The sequence below is a fragment of the Carassius gibelio genome, chromosome B1, assembly GCF_023724105.1.
Source record: "Carassius gibelio isolate Cgi1373 ecotype wild population from Czech Republic chromosome B1, carGib1.2-hapl.c, whole genome shotgun sequence".
NCBI classification, from domain to species: domain Eukaryota; kingdom Metazoa; phylum Chordata; class Actinopteri; order Cypriniformes; family Cyprinidae; genus Carassius; species Carassius gibelio.
The window spans coordinates 24,426,339-24,446,320 of NC_068396.1; the positions used below are offsets into that span (position 1 = coordinate 24,426,339).

A 19,982-nucleotide genomic window follows, 5' to 3' on the forward strand; every position below is an offset into this window, starting at 1 on the left:
TGAGGCATGTTTCCTGTTGGTTCATAGCTGGCTTGTCAATATAGGTAAGATTATCATAACATGATTTTTTTCTGATATCAGCCATGTCTAGTAATACAGTTTAGAATAATGAAGGTATGAAGTTAAAAGTAATAATCAGTTGTCTCTCCTTTCTTTCTGCACAGAGTGCTGCCAATTGATCTACTCTTGCCTGCAGCATGAGCCAACAGAACACCTTGATTTGGGATGAATGGTTTACGGAACTGAGCTAAAAATACTTTAAGAAATGTATATAAAAAATTATGAACATTTTGGAAGCTTTTTGTACATATATATGACAAGTTGTTACAGGATGTTTCCAAGTAAAGATATGAAAAAATAATAAAGCTGATTTTTGCTTTTATCTCAGGGCACAGATATTAAAAAAACTGGCATATAGTGGCCATGCTTCCCACCATCCTTGCAAACTCTGTGAAAAGAAAAATATCTTTGAAAATATTAATGATTTTATAAATAACCTTTGTAATAGCATGTTTTTTATTTTGTTTAATATTAGTATATTTATATCAGTAACATTAATAACCATGTAATTGTATATTATTGATTCATATTGTTTGTTTCTGCCTGGTGTTATAATATTGTATCTTGTATGGTCTTATGTCTTGTAGCATGTATTAGAATTTTACTTTAAAATACATTTAAAAAAGGTACTTTTTAAATTGATACATGAAATTGTAGATTAAATGATAGTGCTCTAACAACAGTTATTAGCTGAATACATCAAAAAACAAATACATGAAGTAAACACAAAATAAAAAACATTTTGTGCAAATCTTGATGTTGTTGAGTGTCAGTTTATGACATGATCTGAAATACACAACTGAGTTTAGAGTTGTGGTGTGTCTCTTGCATTTCCCAAAAGATTTATTTTACAGTAGTTTAAACTTTTCTTAAAGCTTACTGTTGAATTCCAGTGTTTCTGCATCCCTCTATTTATGATATGTACTGTAATAGACATTGACTTGCAAAACTATTCCTGATCGCCAGGCAGTGTAGTAAAAGATGAGACCAAAACAGAAAAGATGAAAAAAAAAAAAACTCTCATTATAAAAATCACAAAACACACAATCTTAAATCTTTCTACCCAGGTTTGATGTGATGTAGTGAAGTGGGGAAATACCTAAAGTGACAAAAGAAATGGAAATAAAAGATGACACTGTTAGACAAGGAAAGCAAGCACCAGATATAATGCATATTCAAAACAATTATTTACTTTAATGTATATTTAGGTGCACTGAAAAGACATAAAACAAAGTATGTGTTTGAACGAGTTTTAGACAACCTATCATTATACACTAGAAGTATAGTGTATGCATTATATACTAGAAATACTGTTCAAGTGGGTTGAGTAAAATAAACCAATGAAAGCATGCTCTGTCTGAAGTTCATCTGTAAAGGCATTAGAAACATGTCACATGTTTTTTTTCTCTAATGGAGACCATTTGTCCTGTTCAGACAATATATGGTTCAGATGATGGGTACAGCTCATATGTGTAAAAAGAAACAAGTTGGTAGAAAAGTGTAAAAAGGAATCATCAAAAAAAGCCAACAGAGACATGAAAGTAAAATATAAAAAGACTGAAATTACATTTTGAATTAAACAACGCGAAGAGATGGCAAAAACAGTTTGAGGATGAAACCTGGATGATGGTTTTCGAATATTCAAAGAAATGTTGGTAAAGAGAGAATAACAAAGAAAAACAGAAATGAAGAAATAGTAGTTCATGTGATAAATGTTTTAATTTATGTTTTAAGCAATATCTGAAAAAGACGGGTATTTCAGGCGGGAAAAACACGAGTCTGGCTGTACAATTTTTAACTCCAAACCAGCAAGTGGATGTAATGTATCATTAGTTGTATGACAAACAGTCATAGAAAGTAAAGAAGAAGCAGCGGCAGTGCAGTGTTTACTGTATCCGCTGCTGCAGCGCCATCTAGACGCAGCGGAGCGACACTCTCCTACATCCTCCAGAAGAATGGAGGAAATAGACATGAAGCTCAGAGCTGATGGCGTTCAGAAAAAAGTCATATCTCCCGGAAAAGGAGAACTTTCAACGTTTCCCAATGGAACAAAGGTAGTGTAACGTACAGGATACATTTTACAGTAATGCAATGTCACAAGACGATGGTTTAATGTGTCGATTTCAGAGCTGGAGTCGCCAGTTTTGACTTGTAACATCATGGGCTTGATTTCGGATGAAGATAGCCCAGAGTCGTTCAGGTCAATGCGTTATGCATATATAGCAATATTAAATAAATATTTAAATAGGTGTGTGTCATATAGTTTTTTTTTTTTCCACACGGAGACGCTAGGCATTCAGATTTAGCGGGTAGTAGCTAAGCTTCGGGAGGAATACTTGATGCTACAGTATGTGAATGCGGTCTCACAAACAGGATGTCTGTGTGTTTGCGTTTTTGGCACAGAGAAGGGAGAAAAAGGTTCATCTCTTCTGAGTGACAGCTGAAAGCTACGTACCCCAAAACATCAACATCATCTCCACTGGCTACATTATAAGCAACGTCAATAATTGTATTAACCCTGTAAAGCCTGACATGAAATTAACTTCATGTTTACAGAAAAACAGTAGCAGAGGCGAAGACAAGGGAGCATATGCCTATAACTGTAGTAAAATCTATTATATATCCCTTTTTAACTTTTAGACAAAATGCGAATAGAATAAAGAGTTAGCATATCTGGGGAATATGAAATGTAATCATCTGAACATTGTATACAAATGTTCTGGCACTGAGAGCCTGTTGGGCTCAAAATGTAGAGAATTTCAATCAAACTAAATGTCCTAATGCAACAAATACAACAGGTATACGTTAAATTATAACAAATAACCAAGTGATTTTTGTATTTTTCTCTCTTGAAAGGTGAAGTTTCATTACCGCACCAGCCTCTGTGATGGCACTGTGTTGGATGACTCCAGGACAATGGGAGGCCAGAGTAAACCTATGGAGCTCATACTGGGGAAGAAGTTCAAGCTTCCTGTGTGGGAGCAGGTGGTCACCACTATGAGAGAGGGGGAAGTGGCTGAGTTCACCTGTGATGTGAAGGTCTCTGCCTTCTGATATATGCACATCCTTCATATTTGTACTATTACATATATATGACCCTGCAGCACAAAACCAGACATAATGGTCCATTTTTAACAAAAAAAATACATCATATAAAAAGAAGCATAGGACAATATTTGGCTGATATGCTGCTATTTGAAAATTTTGGAATCTGAGGGTCCAAAAAATAAAAATACTGAGAAAATTGCCTTTAAAGTTGTCCAAATTAAGTTCTTAGCAATGCATTTTATGAATCATAAATTACGTTTTGATATATTTCCAGTAGGAAATTTACAAAATATCTTTATGGAACATGATCTTTACTTAATATCCTAATGATTTTTGGCATGAAAGAAAAATAATTTTGACCCATACAATGCATTTTTGGATATAGCTACAAATATACCTGTGCTACTTATGACTCGTTTTGTGGTCCAGGGTCACATGTGTGAATATTATCAAATTATTGTTCTATTCTTTCTGATATTATTTTGGCTCAGTACTTCTTGTTTTCCCTACTGTAATAGCACACAGCTCTCTACCCTCTGGTTTCTCTGTCACTACGCAACATCAGCCTTGGAAAAGACCCACTGGAAGGACAGAGACACTGCTGTGGAATAGCTCAGGTTCACTCGCATCATTCTATGGGTCACAATGATCTGGATAAGTTGCAGGCCAATCCTCAGCCTCTAGTTTTTACTCTGGAAATGCTTGAGGTGAGAAACAGTAGCTTAATCTCATTTTTGGTTGTGCAGTTTTATGAGAGCTCTGATAACTACACGAACAGCATCATAAATATAATTCCTGTCTGTTCTATGTGCATTTTTTCTGTCATCTTTTGCTCACCCTCTACTTGTTCCAAACCTGTGTGAGTTTAATTTTTCTGCTTGAGATATCTTGAAGAATGTTGGTAGCCATTGAGTTCCATAATTGTATTTCCATACTATGGAAGTCAGCTGTTTGGTTAGCAAAATTCTTCAAAATAGATTGTGCTGAATGACTGAAAGAAATTAATTAATATCACTGTCCCTTTAAATGAACTACAATATGCATTTCTACTAATTTGACAACATGTATACTAAATTACAAAGTAGCTGTAGGTAATTCCCGCTTGATCTTTTTAACAAAGCTGATTCATGATTCTGATTCTCATCTTCCTAAGATCTTGCCCCCTGGATCCTTCCAAATGGAAATATGGGCAATGACAGATGAGGAGAAACTGGAGGTCATACCACAAATCCATGAGGAGGGAAACGCACTCTTCAAGAGTGGAGATATTTCAGCAGCTTCTGAGAAGTACTACAGTGCCATAGCTTGTCTGAAGAACCTACAGATGAAGGTTAGCCTTAAAAGTCTCTCCTTAATTACCTAGACGCAGGTTCACTTTTTTACAGTTGCATAAATTCTAATGTTTGTCGACAGCTATTTACAAAAGTTCACTAGGTTTGGAATGAAGTATTTGTAAACCTGCCATCACAGAAACTTGGAGGTAACCCTGGAGTTTTCTGCCAAAATAAGCATGCGTTCTGCTTTTAATGCTTACAAGTGAGAAAATAAGACACAAGCACCATGATTTTGCAATGGTTAAATAATTAATATACTTAATATGAAATATGAAGTTTTACAGTGCAATTACAATAGTAGTATATTCCTGTCTTAACATGTTAATATAGGACTTTCATTGTTATTATTACCTCTAATATCAAATTATTATTTTTTTCACATTGTTTGGCTAAAATTCCAGTGTTAATGTAATGTGGACTAAGAAACCATCACAACAGAAACAAAAAGAAAATAGTTGTAAGTCCAGTTAGAAATCAGTGCAAAGTTCATACTTGGGGTTGCCAAATGATCAGAGGTCAGATCCCCCAATCAGACCTTTTCTAATAAATAGATACCATTTTCCTCCTCAAGTGGCAACCATGTGCACATGCTCTCTCTGGCCTGAAAAAGAGCACTAATGATCGGAAAACACAGACAAACATGTATGTTGGAGTTAAGCAGTCTCCATTGAGATATTCTGCTCAAATGAAAGTGTCATATAGCCAGTCTGCATTCCTCTACAAGGCCGCTTGAGCTGTTTGCTGTGAAAAACTTTCTTATTGACTAAATAATAAATACAAATATGAATCTTGCATATGTTGTTTGCAATGCACTTATCTGAATACATGCATTTACTACCTCTGTGCTACAATTCAAGGTTGTTTAATAGAGAAATAATTATAATATTAATATTTAACTTTTTAAGATTTGTGAGTTTTCATCATAGTTAATGTGTATAAAAAGCAGGGAACTAGATGGGGTAAAATAAATACTGTATATGAGCTGACATTCTCTTGATTTGTGCTCATAATAATAATAATAATAATAATTATCAGTTTGACCATTTTGTGCAGCCCAGGCCAGAAGTGTATATTCCTCAGGGTTGGTAATTTTACTATAAACATACTCTCTGTTTATAGGAGCGTCCGGGTGATGACCATTGGATCAAACTAGATCTCATGATCACCCCTCTCCTCCTCAACTATTGCCAGTGCAAGCATCTTTTAGGCCAGTACTATGAGGTTTTGGACCACTGCTCTTCTATCATCAACAAGTACAATGGTAAATATCAAAACAATTGCAACACCCATATACCCCCAAGCCTAAATTCTTTACAACAACACACTTTGTTCATTGATTACAAGTCTGGCTGTAAGTACATCTAGGCTTATTAAAGAAGCCTATTTGAACTTCTACAGTATTTTTAGGTTTATGAAAAGCTGCACTATGATCACGTTCCTTACAAACAAGTTATGTAAAAATAAGACTACACTGTTTTTGTTTTTTGTTTTTTTACTTTGTATGAGCGTGCTCCCACCATGGGTAACATTTCTCATTTGTATTATAGGTGCCCATACTCATTCTTTGTCTTTCTCACAGATAATGTGAAGGCGTATTTCAAACGAGGGAAAGCTCATGCAATGGTATGGAACGAAGCACAGGCAAGAGCTGACTTTGCCAAAGTGATTGAACTAGACCCATCACTTGAAACCTCAGTTGCAAAGGAGTTGAGGGTAATGGAGGATCGCATTCGGGATAAACAGAAAGAGGAGAAGGGACGCTACAAAAACCTTTTCAACTACAGCAGCAAAGCCTCTGCTACAGCTTCCACGGTTAGTTCGTTCTTCTGTCTCAAAAACAGTATCTAAATGAGTGAATATTGATAAACTAAAGCTGCTCAGTTAAGTAATGTACTGTTTTCCTCTCTTTTTAGGGCTGAAACAAAGATGAAAGACCAATTTTACATTTATAAGGATGCAGTAAGGCCACTGTCAAGTTGGAGCACATGCACTATAACTTCATTCCTCACAAGTTCATATTGTTTATCCCCTCCTCGTGTTTCATTAGGAAATTGATTGATACACCATTGAGGAGGGCATAGCTTTAAATGCATTTGAATTCATCCATTCATCCCTGAAGTAACCCATCATTTATTGAAAAGTGCTCATTTTCATTGAGTTTCTAATGGGATCTCCTGTGAACCAGAAATGGGGTAAATAGCAGTTTACTGCCTTGTTACCTTGTATATTCAGTCTTTGGATATATCTGATAGAAACTGTCACAGATTGAACCCTATTTCTTAAGTTCAGTGCTTTTAACAAGGCCAGTCTGAACGAACCAAACTTGAAAGGCTAGTCTGGATAAATAGGATTTCTTTATCCCCCTTTCCCTCAATTTTTGTGTTGATCTTTTGTATTTATCATGTTTATAAGTTTTTATTGCTATTACCCTCATTGGCTTCATATGTATTAAATTTTTTTTATTGAAAGATAAAGGAAATTAGAAGGCACAATGATAACACTGTGATGGCACATGTAAAAGTAACACTGAAACCATATTCATTCACACTGTGTTGATAATTAATGGAATTGTCAGGTATATCTAAGTCACTACAAATCAATTGCTATTTTCAAAATGCTTTTTAAACAGGTGTTGTTGCAACTATTCTGCATATGTTGTGACTGAATCCAAATAAAGTTATTTGAAAATCACTTATCCCCCATTTACAAAAGCAATTCTTGCATTCAGTTGAATTGAAAATCTGACAAATTGTTTGTTTTGTTTTTTTATTTAAATACAGAATTGCAAAAATTGGGCTTAAAAAATTGCTATGCTAATGGCATTATCACTACATGAGGTGGACATTGGGAAGATAGCTATGAATGATGGACAAAGGTCAATAAGAAAGATAGAAAGATGTGGTGTTGTAAATAGCTTGGCAAAGAGAAGGAGCATGTTTATGAGAAACAGAACAATGGGGAGGCAAGTACCAGAGGGAAAGTGTGTGTGTGCGTGTGTGTGTGTGGATGTTATGTGCGAGCACTTCGTTCTGTCTCTGCTAGACACTCCCTGACAAGAGCCCGTGCGTGGATGATACCTGATAAAAGACAGAAACACAAATCAGCCATTTCAGACAAGTAAACATTTATCCAAATAACAAGACTAAGTGCTAACATACAAATGTGCAAAAGGACTACTGTAAGTAGTTTTGTTGATTGACGGGCCATTTACTAATGGACCAGGTAGCACCAATTGTAAAATACTGTCTTTGGATGTACACAATAAATTGATAATAAGATAAGCATTACATATCAGGCATTACAAGTTACAACTTATATTTGTAGTGCAACTTCAATAATTAATCAATATAATTTAAAGAAATGATCTACAGTACAAATAAGTGGTTTACTTGCACGGGAATTAATGGCTACTGGAATTCTGAACACTTTACTTTTTCTATATTAATTTTACCTCAGTGGCAAGCACCACAACCTGACCTGTAAAGGTAGCTTAGTAAGAAAGTCTTTGTGCTGATGAAAGAAACATTGCCCGTCTAAACTCAAACAGATCTGAAAACGCAGGAAACTATCACAACTGCCCTTAGGCTCACATTACTCCAGGGGACTAAATGTCACAGTCTGTTACAAATGTGCTGCACACACTTTATGCCAAAGGGTTTGGAGTACCTCTCTTCAGCCTCTCCATGGCACTTTTGCTGCCAGCATAGGTAGGACGAATTTCCCGGCTCATCTCTTCAATGACGGAGAGCAGCTCACTATAGGTAGATCCCTGGGAAACTTTAACAGGCTACAAAAAAACAAAAAACGTCAGAGTAATATAAATCCTCCTTATGAGGTGTATCTACTTATTCCTTATTATTTATTCTTCAACAGAAGTCAGTCTATGGGCGAAACTTCCGGTTCATTATTTGCGATAGGAAAATAACGAGAAGTATTATAGCGCACAGTAAATGGTAAAACTGTTTGCACTACAAACCAGTGTGTTCATAATTAAGGTAATACATTAAAATAATATGGTAAAACACACCAATCTGCAGCATCAAGCAGCAAAACGAGCGGTGCCGCTAAAAAAGACATGAAGCAAGACCCATAAAGTTTACAATTGGCTGTGCCAGAATAAGGTGGAGATATTATATATATATATATATATATATATATATATATATATATATATATATATATATATATAATAGATCTATACATATGCACACTACCAGTCAAAATTTTGAATAATTCAGATTTTTATACATGTTTTTGTAGTCACCAAGGCTGCATTTATTTCATAAAAAGTGCAAAGTTACATTTTTAATTATTATAATTTAAAATAACTATTTGAATATATTTTAAAATCTAATTTTCAGCTGTCGTTACGCCTTCTGATGCGTCAGAAATCTTTGTAATATGCTGATTTGGTGGTAAATATTTGATAAATTATTGATAAATTATTGATGCTCTATATCAGGATTCTGACGCATCATATATATATATATATATATATATATATATATATATATATATATATATATATATATATATATAATAGATCTATACATATGCACACTACCAGTCAAAATTTTGAATAATTCAGATTTTTATACATGTTTTTGTAGTCACCAAGGCTGCATTTATTTCATAAAAAGTGCAAAGTTACATTTTTAATTATTATAATTTAAAATAACTATTTGAATATATTTTAAAATCTAATTTTCAGCTGTCGTTACGCCTTCTGATGCGTCAGAAATCTTTGTAATATGCTGATTTGGTGGTAAATATTTGATAAATTATTGATGCTCTATATCAGGATTCGCGGATGAACAAAGTGAGATGGTTACAACATTTATAAATGTTACATATGTTTTCTGTCACTTTTGATCAATTAAATTAGGGGCGGGTGATATGACCAAAATCTTATGTCATGGTACAACCAATTTTCTATAATCATATATATATATATATATATATATATATATATATATAGTGACAGAGTAGGCAGGGTTTACGGTTTATAGAAGCAGAGCAAAGCATCAGTTTAAAATACCAAATCATTTAATATTAGTCAACTTTTAGTTAAGTTTTACGATAGAAATATCCAGTTATGCAAACTACTCAAAAAAAAAAAAAAAAAAAATGCAGATGTCCATTTTGAGTGAGGGAGAGATGTGTAAATTGTCTGCGTCTATGAAGCTGAGTTTAGTTACTTAAACAGTGATTTTAATCCACCTCATTGCTGAGAAATATAAAGTAGTGATTCAGTATCAATTAAAAAAAGCCATGTGGCAGCGCCAACAACAAGTTTATGAGCTTCTGAATGTTACTTTTTGCACAGTGTGATTATGCCAGTGGTGTGTGTGCGCATGCATCAATTAAAGAAGCGCATTAATATAGAATGGTGAATAAACTGAACTGTTTTAATGCAGTGGCCTTGTCTCACACACACATTTTTTTTTTATTGTATCATTTAAAAATGTGTACAGATTCAATAGAGCATCACAGTCCCGCCCACAGCCCGAGAGGGCTCTGGTGCCAGAAGTAAATTTCTCATTCATTTCTCCCATTGACTTTCGGAAAAATCCTTATCTAAAGAGTTTTAGAGCATGTCTGAGGATAACCAGCTACGGCTGAACTCATAAGCATATTACATATCATTTCGAGTGAAATAATTTAGAGAAAATCCAAAAAAAGTCAAAGGTCAAAACTGTGTACATATTTTCATTTCGAGCGCAAGAACTACTCATCCCATAAACCACCGCGCCTCATTGAATTCGACTGAAGCCACAACCGCGAACGAGGTAAAGAGCCTTTTGAGGGACTTCCAAATCTGATGACGGCCGCTCGCACGAACTTTTTCCTCCAGTAAATTTTATTTCATATAGTGAATGTAGTGAATTTACAATCGTGTAAATAAAGTGTTTTATATAGGTATTGTGTATTGAATTTTATATTTATCATCGTGTATTTTATATATTGTGTGCATGTGTGAAAGTGGTTAACAATAACGTCAGCAATGGTGCAGTGCTTTGTACCTGACTGCAATCGACGCTCAGTCGTCAACACATCGTTGCCATTACACAAATGTTCAGTAAATGCACAAAAAGGTATGCCTAGGCTAAATATTGTTTTGACAGTGGCATTATAAAATGCTTGATATGACTCATACCATATGAAGGCTACAGTAGCCTAGCTAAGTTACCAACCTCCCTGCAAAACTCTCATGGCAGCCAAGGAGATCATGATTGCACTGATAAGTCTACCGTGCAAAAACGCAACAGGTTTTTATTTTATTTTTTTGATCTTCAGTCTTCACGGACCTTCTCGGGGTTTAACCAGACGGTTACACGAGCTCCACCTACTGTATATGGCTCCACCAATCAGATGCAACACTGTGGGATTGTTCAGGATTGTGGGTAATGAAGTACTTAGCCAAGACATCGCGAATAAAAGGCATTTATATCAAAACAAGGTTAGTGCCCCGTGATCCTTTTACGTTTATATGAGCATATACTATCGCTTAGTACAGCCGTAGCTGGTTTTAAGTCTACCATGTATGGTTACATTTTTATGGCTTATACCCCACATGTCAATGTAGAAATTGCATTGAATTTTTACTTCCGTCACCAGCTGTGGGTGGGACTGTGATGCTCTATTGGGGGGGGGGGGGGGGTTCACAGTGGTTTACCAGAAAAAAGGTTACCGACCCCTGCGATGGAGCATAATGAGATACCATTTCATATAATATTCAGTCTTGCCATCACAAGAATAAGTTCATTTTTAAATAATAATAATAAAAATAATTTGAATGTAGTATTTCAAAATATCAGCATTTTTATTGTATGTTCCTGTATTTTATTAAATGTATGCATCGTTGGTAAGCATTACAAATAACTTTAAAAAAAAAAACATAAATTTCAAACTTTTGACCAGTAGTGTATTTATTACAAATAAAACAGACCCTTAGGGCATTTATAATCCTAATTTAAATTCTGCTAATTTACATATTAGCCCACTGTTATCAGAAAATGAACTTACTTGTACAAAGCCCATTGATGGTGGACCAAAGTCACTAAATGCTGGTCTAAAGTTAGAAGAGGAGGCCAGTGATGGAGATGAGCCACATGATCCTAAAACCAAAGAGCAAGAGGAAGACCAATCACAAATCAAGCAAATGTCAAAAGGCCAAACTCAACCAATGATATCTCGCCACCCAGTGTTAGTATGAAAGGAAGTGATGTCAAATACAGCCAATATTAGATGCACTGATGTGATGGCATGGCACACTCACAAGTGAGTAAGAAAACGGTTAGCTTTTAAACGTAATCGCGATAGGGTGCTGTTAGCAGAACAATGTACAACATTAATGTAATGAGCGAGACAGATGGCTCCTTTGACTCCTCCCCCTTTATCCGTGTCTCTGACCTCTTTTACAGTAGGTTCACTGACCCCTTTCTCCAGGATTAAAACGGTGCGTTTGAAAACATGATGCACAAAGAATACCTCAAATGGAGAAAATATGAATGCATAAAAGGAATTGAATGAACCGAGAACATAACGAAACTCACCTGGAGGCGTGTGGTTGGAGCCGGTGGGTGCGGGGGCGATCGGCTTGTAACTCATATTTACACCACCGTCGACTGTAACCTCGCCTGATGGAAACTTTCTGCTTATCTTCTGAATGTAATCTCGATGGGCTTTAGTATCTGAAGCAGGAACGACGAAGGCTTAATGTAAACACAAAGAGTAGATATACATAATCGTTTAAGAGGTGAGAGACATGAGAAAGGCTAGCGGGCAGAAAAGACGGTCCCCTCTAAACTTAACCGGCTTCAGACCGTGCCTTCTCCATTTAAACCCCCTGGAATTTACTGACTTTTTCTTTATTATCAGCTAGGGCAAAAAAGGAGTCGTTTTATATAAATACGAAATATATTTGGTGTATTAAAGAGTGGAGGATGGTTGTAGTGGTTTATGAAAGGTAAATTTAACTACCCACCTCTTCTTCCGCGAACTCGCTCGACAGCGACACGCGCTAAATATCCAACAAGCCGACAAATCAAACAAACAACAACCGTGAACACTTCGCGATACGCTGAGCACTGAAAGACGGTTTCTGGTAGCCGATTTACACTTGTTCGAGGAGGTTACCGAGGTATAACGCACGGGAATAGTTTCGTTGCACGGAGGTGTCAGCGGCTCTTCTCCTCTCTTCCTGCGCGTGCTAGCCTGCTATGTTATTTTCCCATGATACTCGGCAAAAAGAGTGACTGCGTCATCAGGCACGCGCCTTTGCCCTCTCTCTTCCACAATGAAGATTCCATTCTGGAATTTTCTTGTTGAGGTATTTGGAGAGAGTGGACAACAGTGAGCTGGGAAAGCATATGGAAAGTGGATCATCTTAATATTTATTTATTTAGTTGTTTATTTATAGAATGGCATATAATAATATAGAGAATAAAAATGGATAAGTCAAAACTGAAAAATCTGCAACTACTCACTACTGGTGAGATCTAAAATATAATGTATATTCAACAATCGAATGTGAAAGCTACATAAAAAAAATAACTTAAAATATATATGTTTACTGAACTCTCTGACAGCTGTTTAAAGGAAAGTGTTTTTTTAATCTGAATGTTTTAGCTGTTGGCCATTTCAGGCTTCTTTTATGCACTGGGTGAGATGGATCCATTGTAATCTTTTTATTGGTGCATTAGATGTGCCGAAGGGAGATCAGTACCTATGAGTCCTTTCTGTGCCATACTGACTGAACAATCTTCACAATGGCAGTTTAAATACATACTAAACTGCTGACTGGTTTTAGACTTCCCTTAATTTTTCTGATGACATGGAGTTTTTGATGAGCATTTCTGATGAGGTGGTCTGTATTGATTTGCCCTTTTTAATGCAGCAAATAGGTACCTATGCATTTATTTGAAGTCTGTAATGGTAATCTGTTTTCTGTTGATGCATTGGGAGTTTGGTCTGCAGGAAAACCACTTGAAATCACTTATGCATATGTACTTCAGTAGCCTAAATGTGACAGATTGTAGGAGTGGTGGTTATTTCATCGTCATCAATTTAAGCACCTCCCCCAGTCACATATAGACAGAAAGCACTTACAAGCTGAAATCAGATCTGCTTCTAAATGATTAATGCTATGCGTACTGTTCAGTACATTATTTGCAGTCATAGGGCTATTGCTTATTAGTGTTGCCAGATAAATTGTTGTAATTTATACAGCATAATCTAGTAATCTGTAGGGAAACAGACAGCTTGAGCTCATATTAATGTTAATTTAGACCTACAGTAAATGCAAAGTACTTTAGTCAATTGACTACAAGACACAGAACAGAAGCCATTCATTTAAAGAACTGCTGCGTCACACCAACCACATTTTCCACATTGACACTTGTTTTCATAGCCAAGACAATTTGTGCATTTTCATACTCGCTCTACATAAAAAGAAGAATTACAACAATTTTGCTGATATGACAGTGAACTTATTTCAGTTAATAGTAAAGAGGAAAACAGAAAGGTCTGATAAAACAACATAATTAGCATATATGTAAAAGCATCTTAAGGCAAGTACAAAAACAAACAAAAAGTGGTATGATCTGTCAGTTACATGGCTACTTTGAGATTTTTTTTTTGACTCGTGGTGCCTCCTCTAATGGGACAGTATAAAGCAGTGACTGCATCAGAGCTGCTGATTCTGAAGTCCTTCATGCTGCATTTCACTGTGCTGCTGCTCGGGACAGGGGAGCGTTTGCTTTCGACTCCGCTTCAAAGCCATGGATCTTTCAAACGATAAACTATATTCCATCCGAAAGTGTCTTTTGGTAACTTTACTCCTCGTTTGTTCATTTCAACTGTCCCGATCAAAGCGAGTATTCAAATGTCCTTCAGGATGCACTTGTACGACGGATTCAATCATTTGCGTCGGTTCGTCTCTCATACCGCGGACCATACCCAGTGACATCAACTCTCTGTAAGTGCGATGTTATTATTTTCGCCTAACAATTTATTTGCGGAAATATTTATAATTTTATTAAACATAGTGGGTTATAGCCTGTATTCGTGTTTCGAAACTGAACGTGCATCGTAGTGTCTGGTAGAAATCAATAAATGAAAGAAGTGGCGTAGGCTATTTGTTCATTTATTTAATTTATTTTTTAGGAGTATTGTCAATTGCAGTTTCACAGAAATCAAGGAGTCTATGTTCTCGCTCATGCCTTCACTGCAGTTACTGTAAGTGACTGCATCCCCCTTTTTTAATATAAATGTACCTGTTTATCTGCATTATAAAACATTAACACTTTGAATCCAAGGCACTCTTTATTATGCTAGTCATATTTAAGTTTTAGAATTTTCTGACATATTCTGGCATCTTTTCTCTTCTTAGGCTCCTTAGTTCTAATTCATTTTCTGAAATCAAGGAGGACGCATTCTCAGGGCTTCCTCATATTGAGTATTTGTAAGTATTTGTACAGCTTTCATTGATTTAAATAAATTGTAAAAAATGTTGGATGCCTGGACCACTTTATCTGAATGCCTGCAGAGTTATTGATTGATGTACTTTTTTATAGCTATTTTGTCTTATTATATTTCTCCAATCAGATTTATTGAAGGTAACAAGATTGAAGAGATAAACAAATATGCCTTTAGAGGACTTCGGGGTGTTACACATCTGTAAGTATATGACATACAGCGAGCAAATCTAGGCTGTATTTATTTAGACAGATTTCTGGTATGCATCATTTTTACTTTAGTAGGCTGAGTGATATATATTTTTGTTTAATATTTTGTGTCATATAGTCAGTACATTATGTGATGTATTGGTGTCGTCTTGAATTGTATTATAAGGTACACTGTAAAGTACGGTGGCCGAGAGAGCTCAACGCACTGCAATTTAAGAAAACACATGCAAATTGAAAAAAACACCAGCAAATAAAAAAAAAACATCTTCATCAGTTTGACAACCCAAAGCTGCAAATCCTTCACAACACATGCATATTAAGAAAACCTGCAAATCATCACAACACATGCATATAAGGAAACGCGCTGCAAATCCTTCACAACATATGTATATTAAGAAACGCTGCAAATCATCACAACACATGCATATAACGAAGCGCGCTGCAAATCCTTAACAACACATGTATATTAAGAAATGCTGCAAATCATCACAACAAATGCATATAACGAAACGCGCTGCAAAATCTCGCAACAATTGCATATAACGAAACACGCTGCATATCCTTCACAACACATCCATATTAAGAAATGCTGCAAATCCTCACAACAAATGCATATAACGAAACGCGCTGCAAATCTTTCACAACACATGCATATAACGAAAACACCATGATTCCTTTATCTTTTGGATATTATTAGCATAAATAAGCTGAATAATTACATGATTAAATGTAAAACGTTACTTAAAATGGCTAACTATAATATCCTCAGCTAAATATAATTTCAAGGTTAATGAAAATAAATTTCCACTGCTTCATTAATTGTTTCTTAATGTGCATGTGCTGTGTTGATTTGCAGCGCGTTTCGTTGTATGCATGTGTTGTGAAGTATTTGCAGCGTGTTGCGTTGATTGTGTTGTGTTCTTCATTTGCTGATGTTTTTTCAATTTGCATGTTTTTTTCTTAAGTTGCAGCGTGTTGAGCTCTCTTGGCCTCCGTAGTAAAGTTCCTAAACATCCTGACTTGTACAAATAACCAAATGGAAATGTAATATATTGCCATATGTCAAGAGTGATATTGCCATGTATGTTACCTCAAAGGCGATAAATAATTTCCATATGCATACATTCTCTGGGTATCTGTTTATAACAGTTTATAACATATTTGAAATCCCCAGAGTAAATTGATTATATGTTAATAATATCTTTATGATGATTTTAATATGATATTATATGCAGCAAGCATATATGTGAACATAATGTGCAACTTCAAAAAACAATCTGTATGTTTATGTTTTTTTTATTATTTATAAAAAATTAAAAAATAAATTTATATTTTGAATTATTTATATTCACTTATATATTCACAAGATGTATTGACAGGTTTTAGGATATATATAGTTTTCATCTTTTTACTTCACATGTCAATATATTTATCATATGGAAATCTAATATATGTAAGTACATTACATTTGCGTAAAGTCTTCTGTTCATTTGTATTGATTAATTTCCTCTCTGTTTTTACAGATCATTAGCGAACAACAATTTAAAAACACTGCCCAGGGGTCTTTTTTCTGATCTACGCTCTTTGATTGAACTGTGAGTTTTTTAGTTCACTGTTTACAAATGTGTACATGTATGTAATCAACATGCAAGACAACCACTTATGCTAAATAGCTGGGAAACACAAATATTGCAATCACATATCATTTAGTTTATTTAGAGTGTTTTGATTATTTCATGTGTAATAACCAGTGATCTGCGTGGGAACATGTTCCATTGTGACTGTGAGTCCATGTGGCTGATGCTGTGGTTGAAACGATCCAATGCCACTATTTCTGATGTTTATTGTGCCAGTCCACCTGGCATGAAGGGCGTCTTGTTAAAGGATGTCCCAGAAAAACACAGCAAGTGTGTCTCCACAGGTAATTAAATTTCTGTTGCTTAGATATGTCCAATTTTATGTTGAAATTTGCATTGGTTGTTTATATAAATGCAGTGAAAAGGTGTGAAGAAAAAAGTATGATTTGTTTACACTTGTTTAGTGACATTGAATGAATGTGCTTCCAAATGTCTGGTTCTTTTTCCCGTCAGATTTTGTTGAACACCAAATAGTGAATACTCAATCAATATCAGCAGATATCTTCTTTCACAAAGATGATATATATGTCGCTATGGCAGTTCCAAATTCAGACAGCTGCATAATCATGGAATGGGATCACATTGAGACTAAATTCAGGCCTTTTGATAACATCACAGGTTTGACTCCATAATCATTTCTCATATGTCATAAAAATGAAAGTGTATATAGATGATGATTTCATTTTTATAAATATATTTCAGGTCGGTCTGTTGTTGGATGCCGTTCTGTTCTTATCAACGAGCAGGCATTTGTCATTGTTTCCCAACTCTTCGATGGCTCCCTGGTCTACAAATATGACCAAGCACAGAATAAGTTCACCAAATTTCAGGCAGTTGAAATGCTTAACGTGTCCAAGCCGAATGACATTGAAGTCTTCCAGATTGGAGATGACTGGTTCTTCCTAATTGTGGACAGTTCCAAAGCTGGAATGACTACTCTGTTTAAGTGGAATGAAACTGGTTTCTACCCGTACCAGTTCCTTCATGAATGGTTTCGTGATACCGATGCAGAGTTTTTTGATTTACATGGCAAATCTGTCCTCATACTCGTGAGCCGTTCCCAGGTTCCTGTTATCTACCAATGGAACAAGAGCACCCAGAAGTTTGTTCTCCATGATGAGATAGCAAATATGGACGATATTGTCACCGTGAAGGCCTTTAGGATTAATGATGTTCCCTACCTTGCGCTCGCCTGCTACATCGGTGACTCAAAAGTCATGAAGTGGACGGGCAAACACTTTGAAGAAGTACAGGGCTTGCCTTCACGTGGCGCCACAGTATTACAGCCCATCAAGTTCAAAGAGCAGGACTATTTGATTCTGAGCAGTGATTATTCTTTCTCCCAGATCTTCAAGTGGGATGAGGAAAACCAGAAATTTATCAAGTTCAGGGATGTGTATGTTCAGTGGCCACGCTCATTCACAGCACTGTCCACAGACCAGCGTGATTTTGTGCTGGCCACCAGCTTCAAAGGCAAAACCAAGGTGTTTGAACATATTTCGGTGGATTATAGCAAATGAGGCATATGGCATATTGCTTAGATAAAACTCTTTTCTTCAATATATGTATGCAAGTAACTATAATATTTATGAATGTACGTAATGATTCTTCAACAAATGCCTACCTTCTGTCTTGCAAAAGCTATTTATGCAACATTTTCTATAAAGGTTTAAATAAATAATGCTCTGTTGCTTCATTTATTCAGACCTTAAAAATAACTGACTGTTTGATTATATCAGGGCCCTTTGAAATCATTTCTTTGTGATATATGAGGTTCACCAAAGGTGCTCCGGCTTCAATCCAAAAGAGCGTGCACTTGTCAGCTTCAAGCTTATTCATCCTAATGAGCTGATTTGACTATATGCAAGCATGTTTGTTGGTGCTGAGTAGTGATATTATTCAGTAGAGACCCTCAGTGTTATTGCCTTTGATGAATGAAAGCCTTAGAAATGTAATTATTAAATTATTATTATTATTTTTTTTTTTAACAGAGGATGATCCTTTTATTACTGTAGCTGGCTGAGGATAGTACTGGATGTACATTTGAAAATATATTATTGATAATAAATAAAACAGCATCTTCTATTCATGTTTGTTTGTTTTTATTTACACACACACACACACATATTTCAGTACCTGGATCCTTCTTCTGCGCAGTCATGATGTTGTAATTGATGCAGTATGTAGTCTGGCATTGTCATGTTGGAAAATGCAAGATCTTACCTGAAAGAGGCGACGTCTGGATGGGAGCATATGTTGTTCTAGAACTTGGATATACCTTTCAGCATTGATGGTACCTTTCCAGATGTGTAAACTGCCCATGCCACACGCACTCATGCAACCCCAAACCATCAGAAATGCAGGCTTCTGAAAGGAGCGCTGATAACAACTTGGGTTGTCCTTGTCCTCTTTAGTCCGGATGATATGGTGTCTCAGTTTTCCAAAAATAACTTAAAATTTTGATTCGTCTGACCACAGAACAGTTTTCCACTTTGCCACAGTCCATTTTAAATGAGTCTTGGCCCAGAGAAAACGTCTGCGCTTCATATTTGGCGTGCTGTCCATGGAAGGGCTGACATCCAGTATGGTTTTCCGGTCTTGACCCTTACGCACAGAGATTGTTCCAGATGCTCTGAATCTTTGGATGATATTATTATGCACTGTAGATGATGATAACTTCAAACTCTTTGCAATTTTTCTCTGAGAAACACCTTTCTGATATTGCTCCACTATTTTTCACCGCAGCATTGGGGGAATTGGTGATCCTCTGCTCATCTTGACTTCTGAGAGACACTGCCACTCTGAGAGGCTCTTTTTATACCCAACCATGTTGCCAATTGACCTAATAAGTTGCAAACTGGTCCTCCAGCTGTACCTTATATGTACATTTAACTTTTCTGGCCTCTTATTGCTACCTGTCCCAATTTTTTTTCGAATGTGTAGCTCTCATGAAATCCAAAATGAGCCAATATTTGGCATGACATTTCAAAATGTCTCACTTTCAACAGCTGATTTGTTATCTATATTCTATTGTGAATAAAATATAAGTTTATGAGATTTGTAAAATATTCCATTCCTTTTTTATTCACAAATTGTAGTGTCCCAACTTTTTTGGAATTGTTTTTTTTTTTAAATGTTTCTTAATAGGAAGCCAGCTGGACAAATGGTTTAGCAGTCAGTTTAGCACACAGTTTAGTTTAGTGCATCACTGTTCC

General features: G+C 35.7%; 3 protein-coding genes across 5 annotated transcripts; 2 read left to right on the top strand and 1 right to left on the bottom strand.

Moving 5' to 3' along the window:
- Nucleotides 1-1,978: 1,978 nt before the first annotated feature.
- Nucleotides 1,979-7,137, top strand: aip (aryl hydrocarbon receptor interacting protein). Its single transcript, XM_052546311.1, has 7 exons — nucleotides 1,979-2,114; nucleotides 2,917-3,099; nucleotides 3,627-3,815; nucleotides 4,262-4,438; nucleotides 5,562-5,703; nucleotides 6,022-6,254; nucleotides 6,356-7,137. The coding sequence occupies exons 1-7, from the start codon at nucleotides 2,016-2,018 to the stop codon at nucleotides 6,359-6,361; spliced, it is 1,029 nt and encodes a 342-aa protein (XP_052402271.1). The 5' UTR covers nucleotides 1,979-2,015; the 3' UTR covers nucleotides 6,362-7,137.
- A 54-nt stretch (nucleotides 7,138-7,191) lies between these two features.
- cdk2ap2 (cyclin-dependent kinase 2 associated protein 2) lies at nucleotides 7,192-12,693 on the bottom strand. Of its 2 annotated transcripts, none has more exons than XM_052546312.1 (5): nucleotides 12,430-12,693; nucleotides 11,999-12,157; nucleotides 11,469-11,560; nucleotides 8,109-8,229; nucleotides 7,192-7,519 (listed from the first exon to the last, which is right to left on the bottom strand). In XM_052546312.1, the coding sequence occupies exons 2-5, from the start codon at nucleotides 12,051-12,053 to the stop codon at nucleotides 7,452-7,454; spliced, it is 336 nt and encodes a 111-aa protein (XP_052402272.1). In that variant the 5' UTR covers nucleotides 12,054-12,157; nucleotides 12,430-12,693; the 3' UTR covers nucleotides 7,192-7,451. The 2 variants fall into 2 exon arrangements, with proteins under 2 accessions (XP_052402272.1, XP_052402273.1); XM_052546313.1 differs by having other exon boundaries at nucleotides 11,999-12,136; nucleotides 12,430-12,663.
- On the top strand, nucleotides 11,567-18,856 carry lgi2b (leucine-rich repeat LGI family, member 2b). Of its 2 annotated transcripts, XM_052546309.1 has the most exons (8): nucleotides 12,769-14,421; nucleotides 14,610-14,681; nucleotides 14,836-14,907; nucleotides 15,051-15,122; nucleotides 16,654-16,725; nucleotides 16,882-17,051; nucleotides 17,221-17,385; nucleotides 17,470-18,856. In XM_052546309.1, the coding sequence occupies exons 1-8, from the start codon at nucleotides 14,225-14,227 to the stop codon at nucleotides 18,285-18,287; spliced, it is 1,638 nt and encodes a 545-aa protein (XP_052402269.1). In that variant the 5' UTR covers nucleotides 12,769-14,224; the 3' UTR covers nucleotides 18,288-18,856. The 2 variants fall into 2 exon arrangements, with proteins under 2 accessions (XP_052402270.1, XP_052402269.1); XM_052546310.1 differs by lacking the exons at nucleotides 12,769-14,421; nucleotides 14,610-14,681 and adding an exon at nucleotides 11,567-11,723.
- The last annotated feature ends 1,126 nt before the right edge of the window (nucleotides 18,857-19,982 follow it).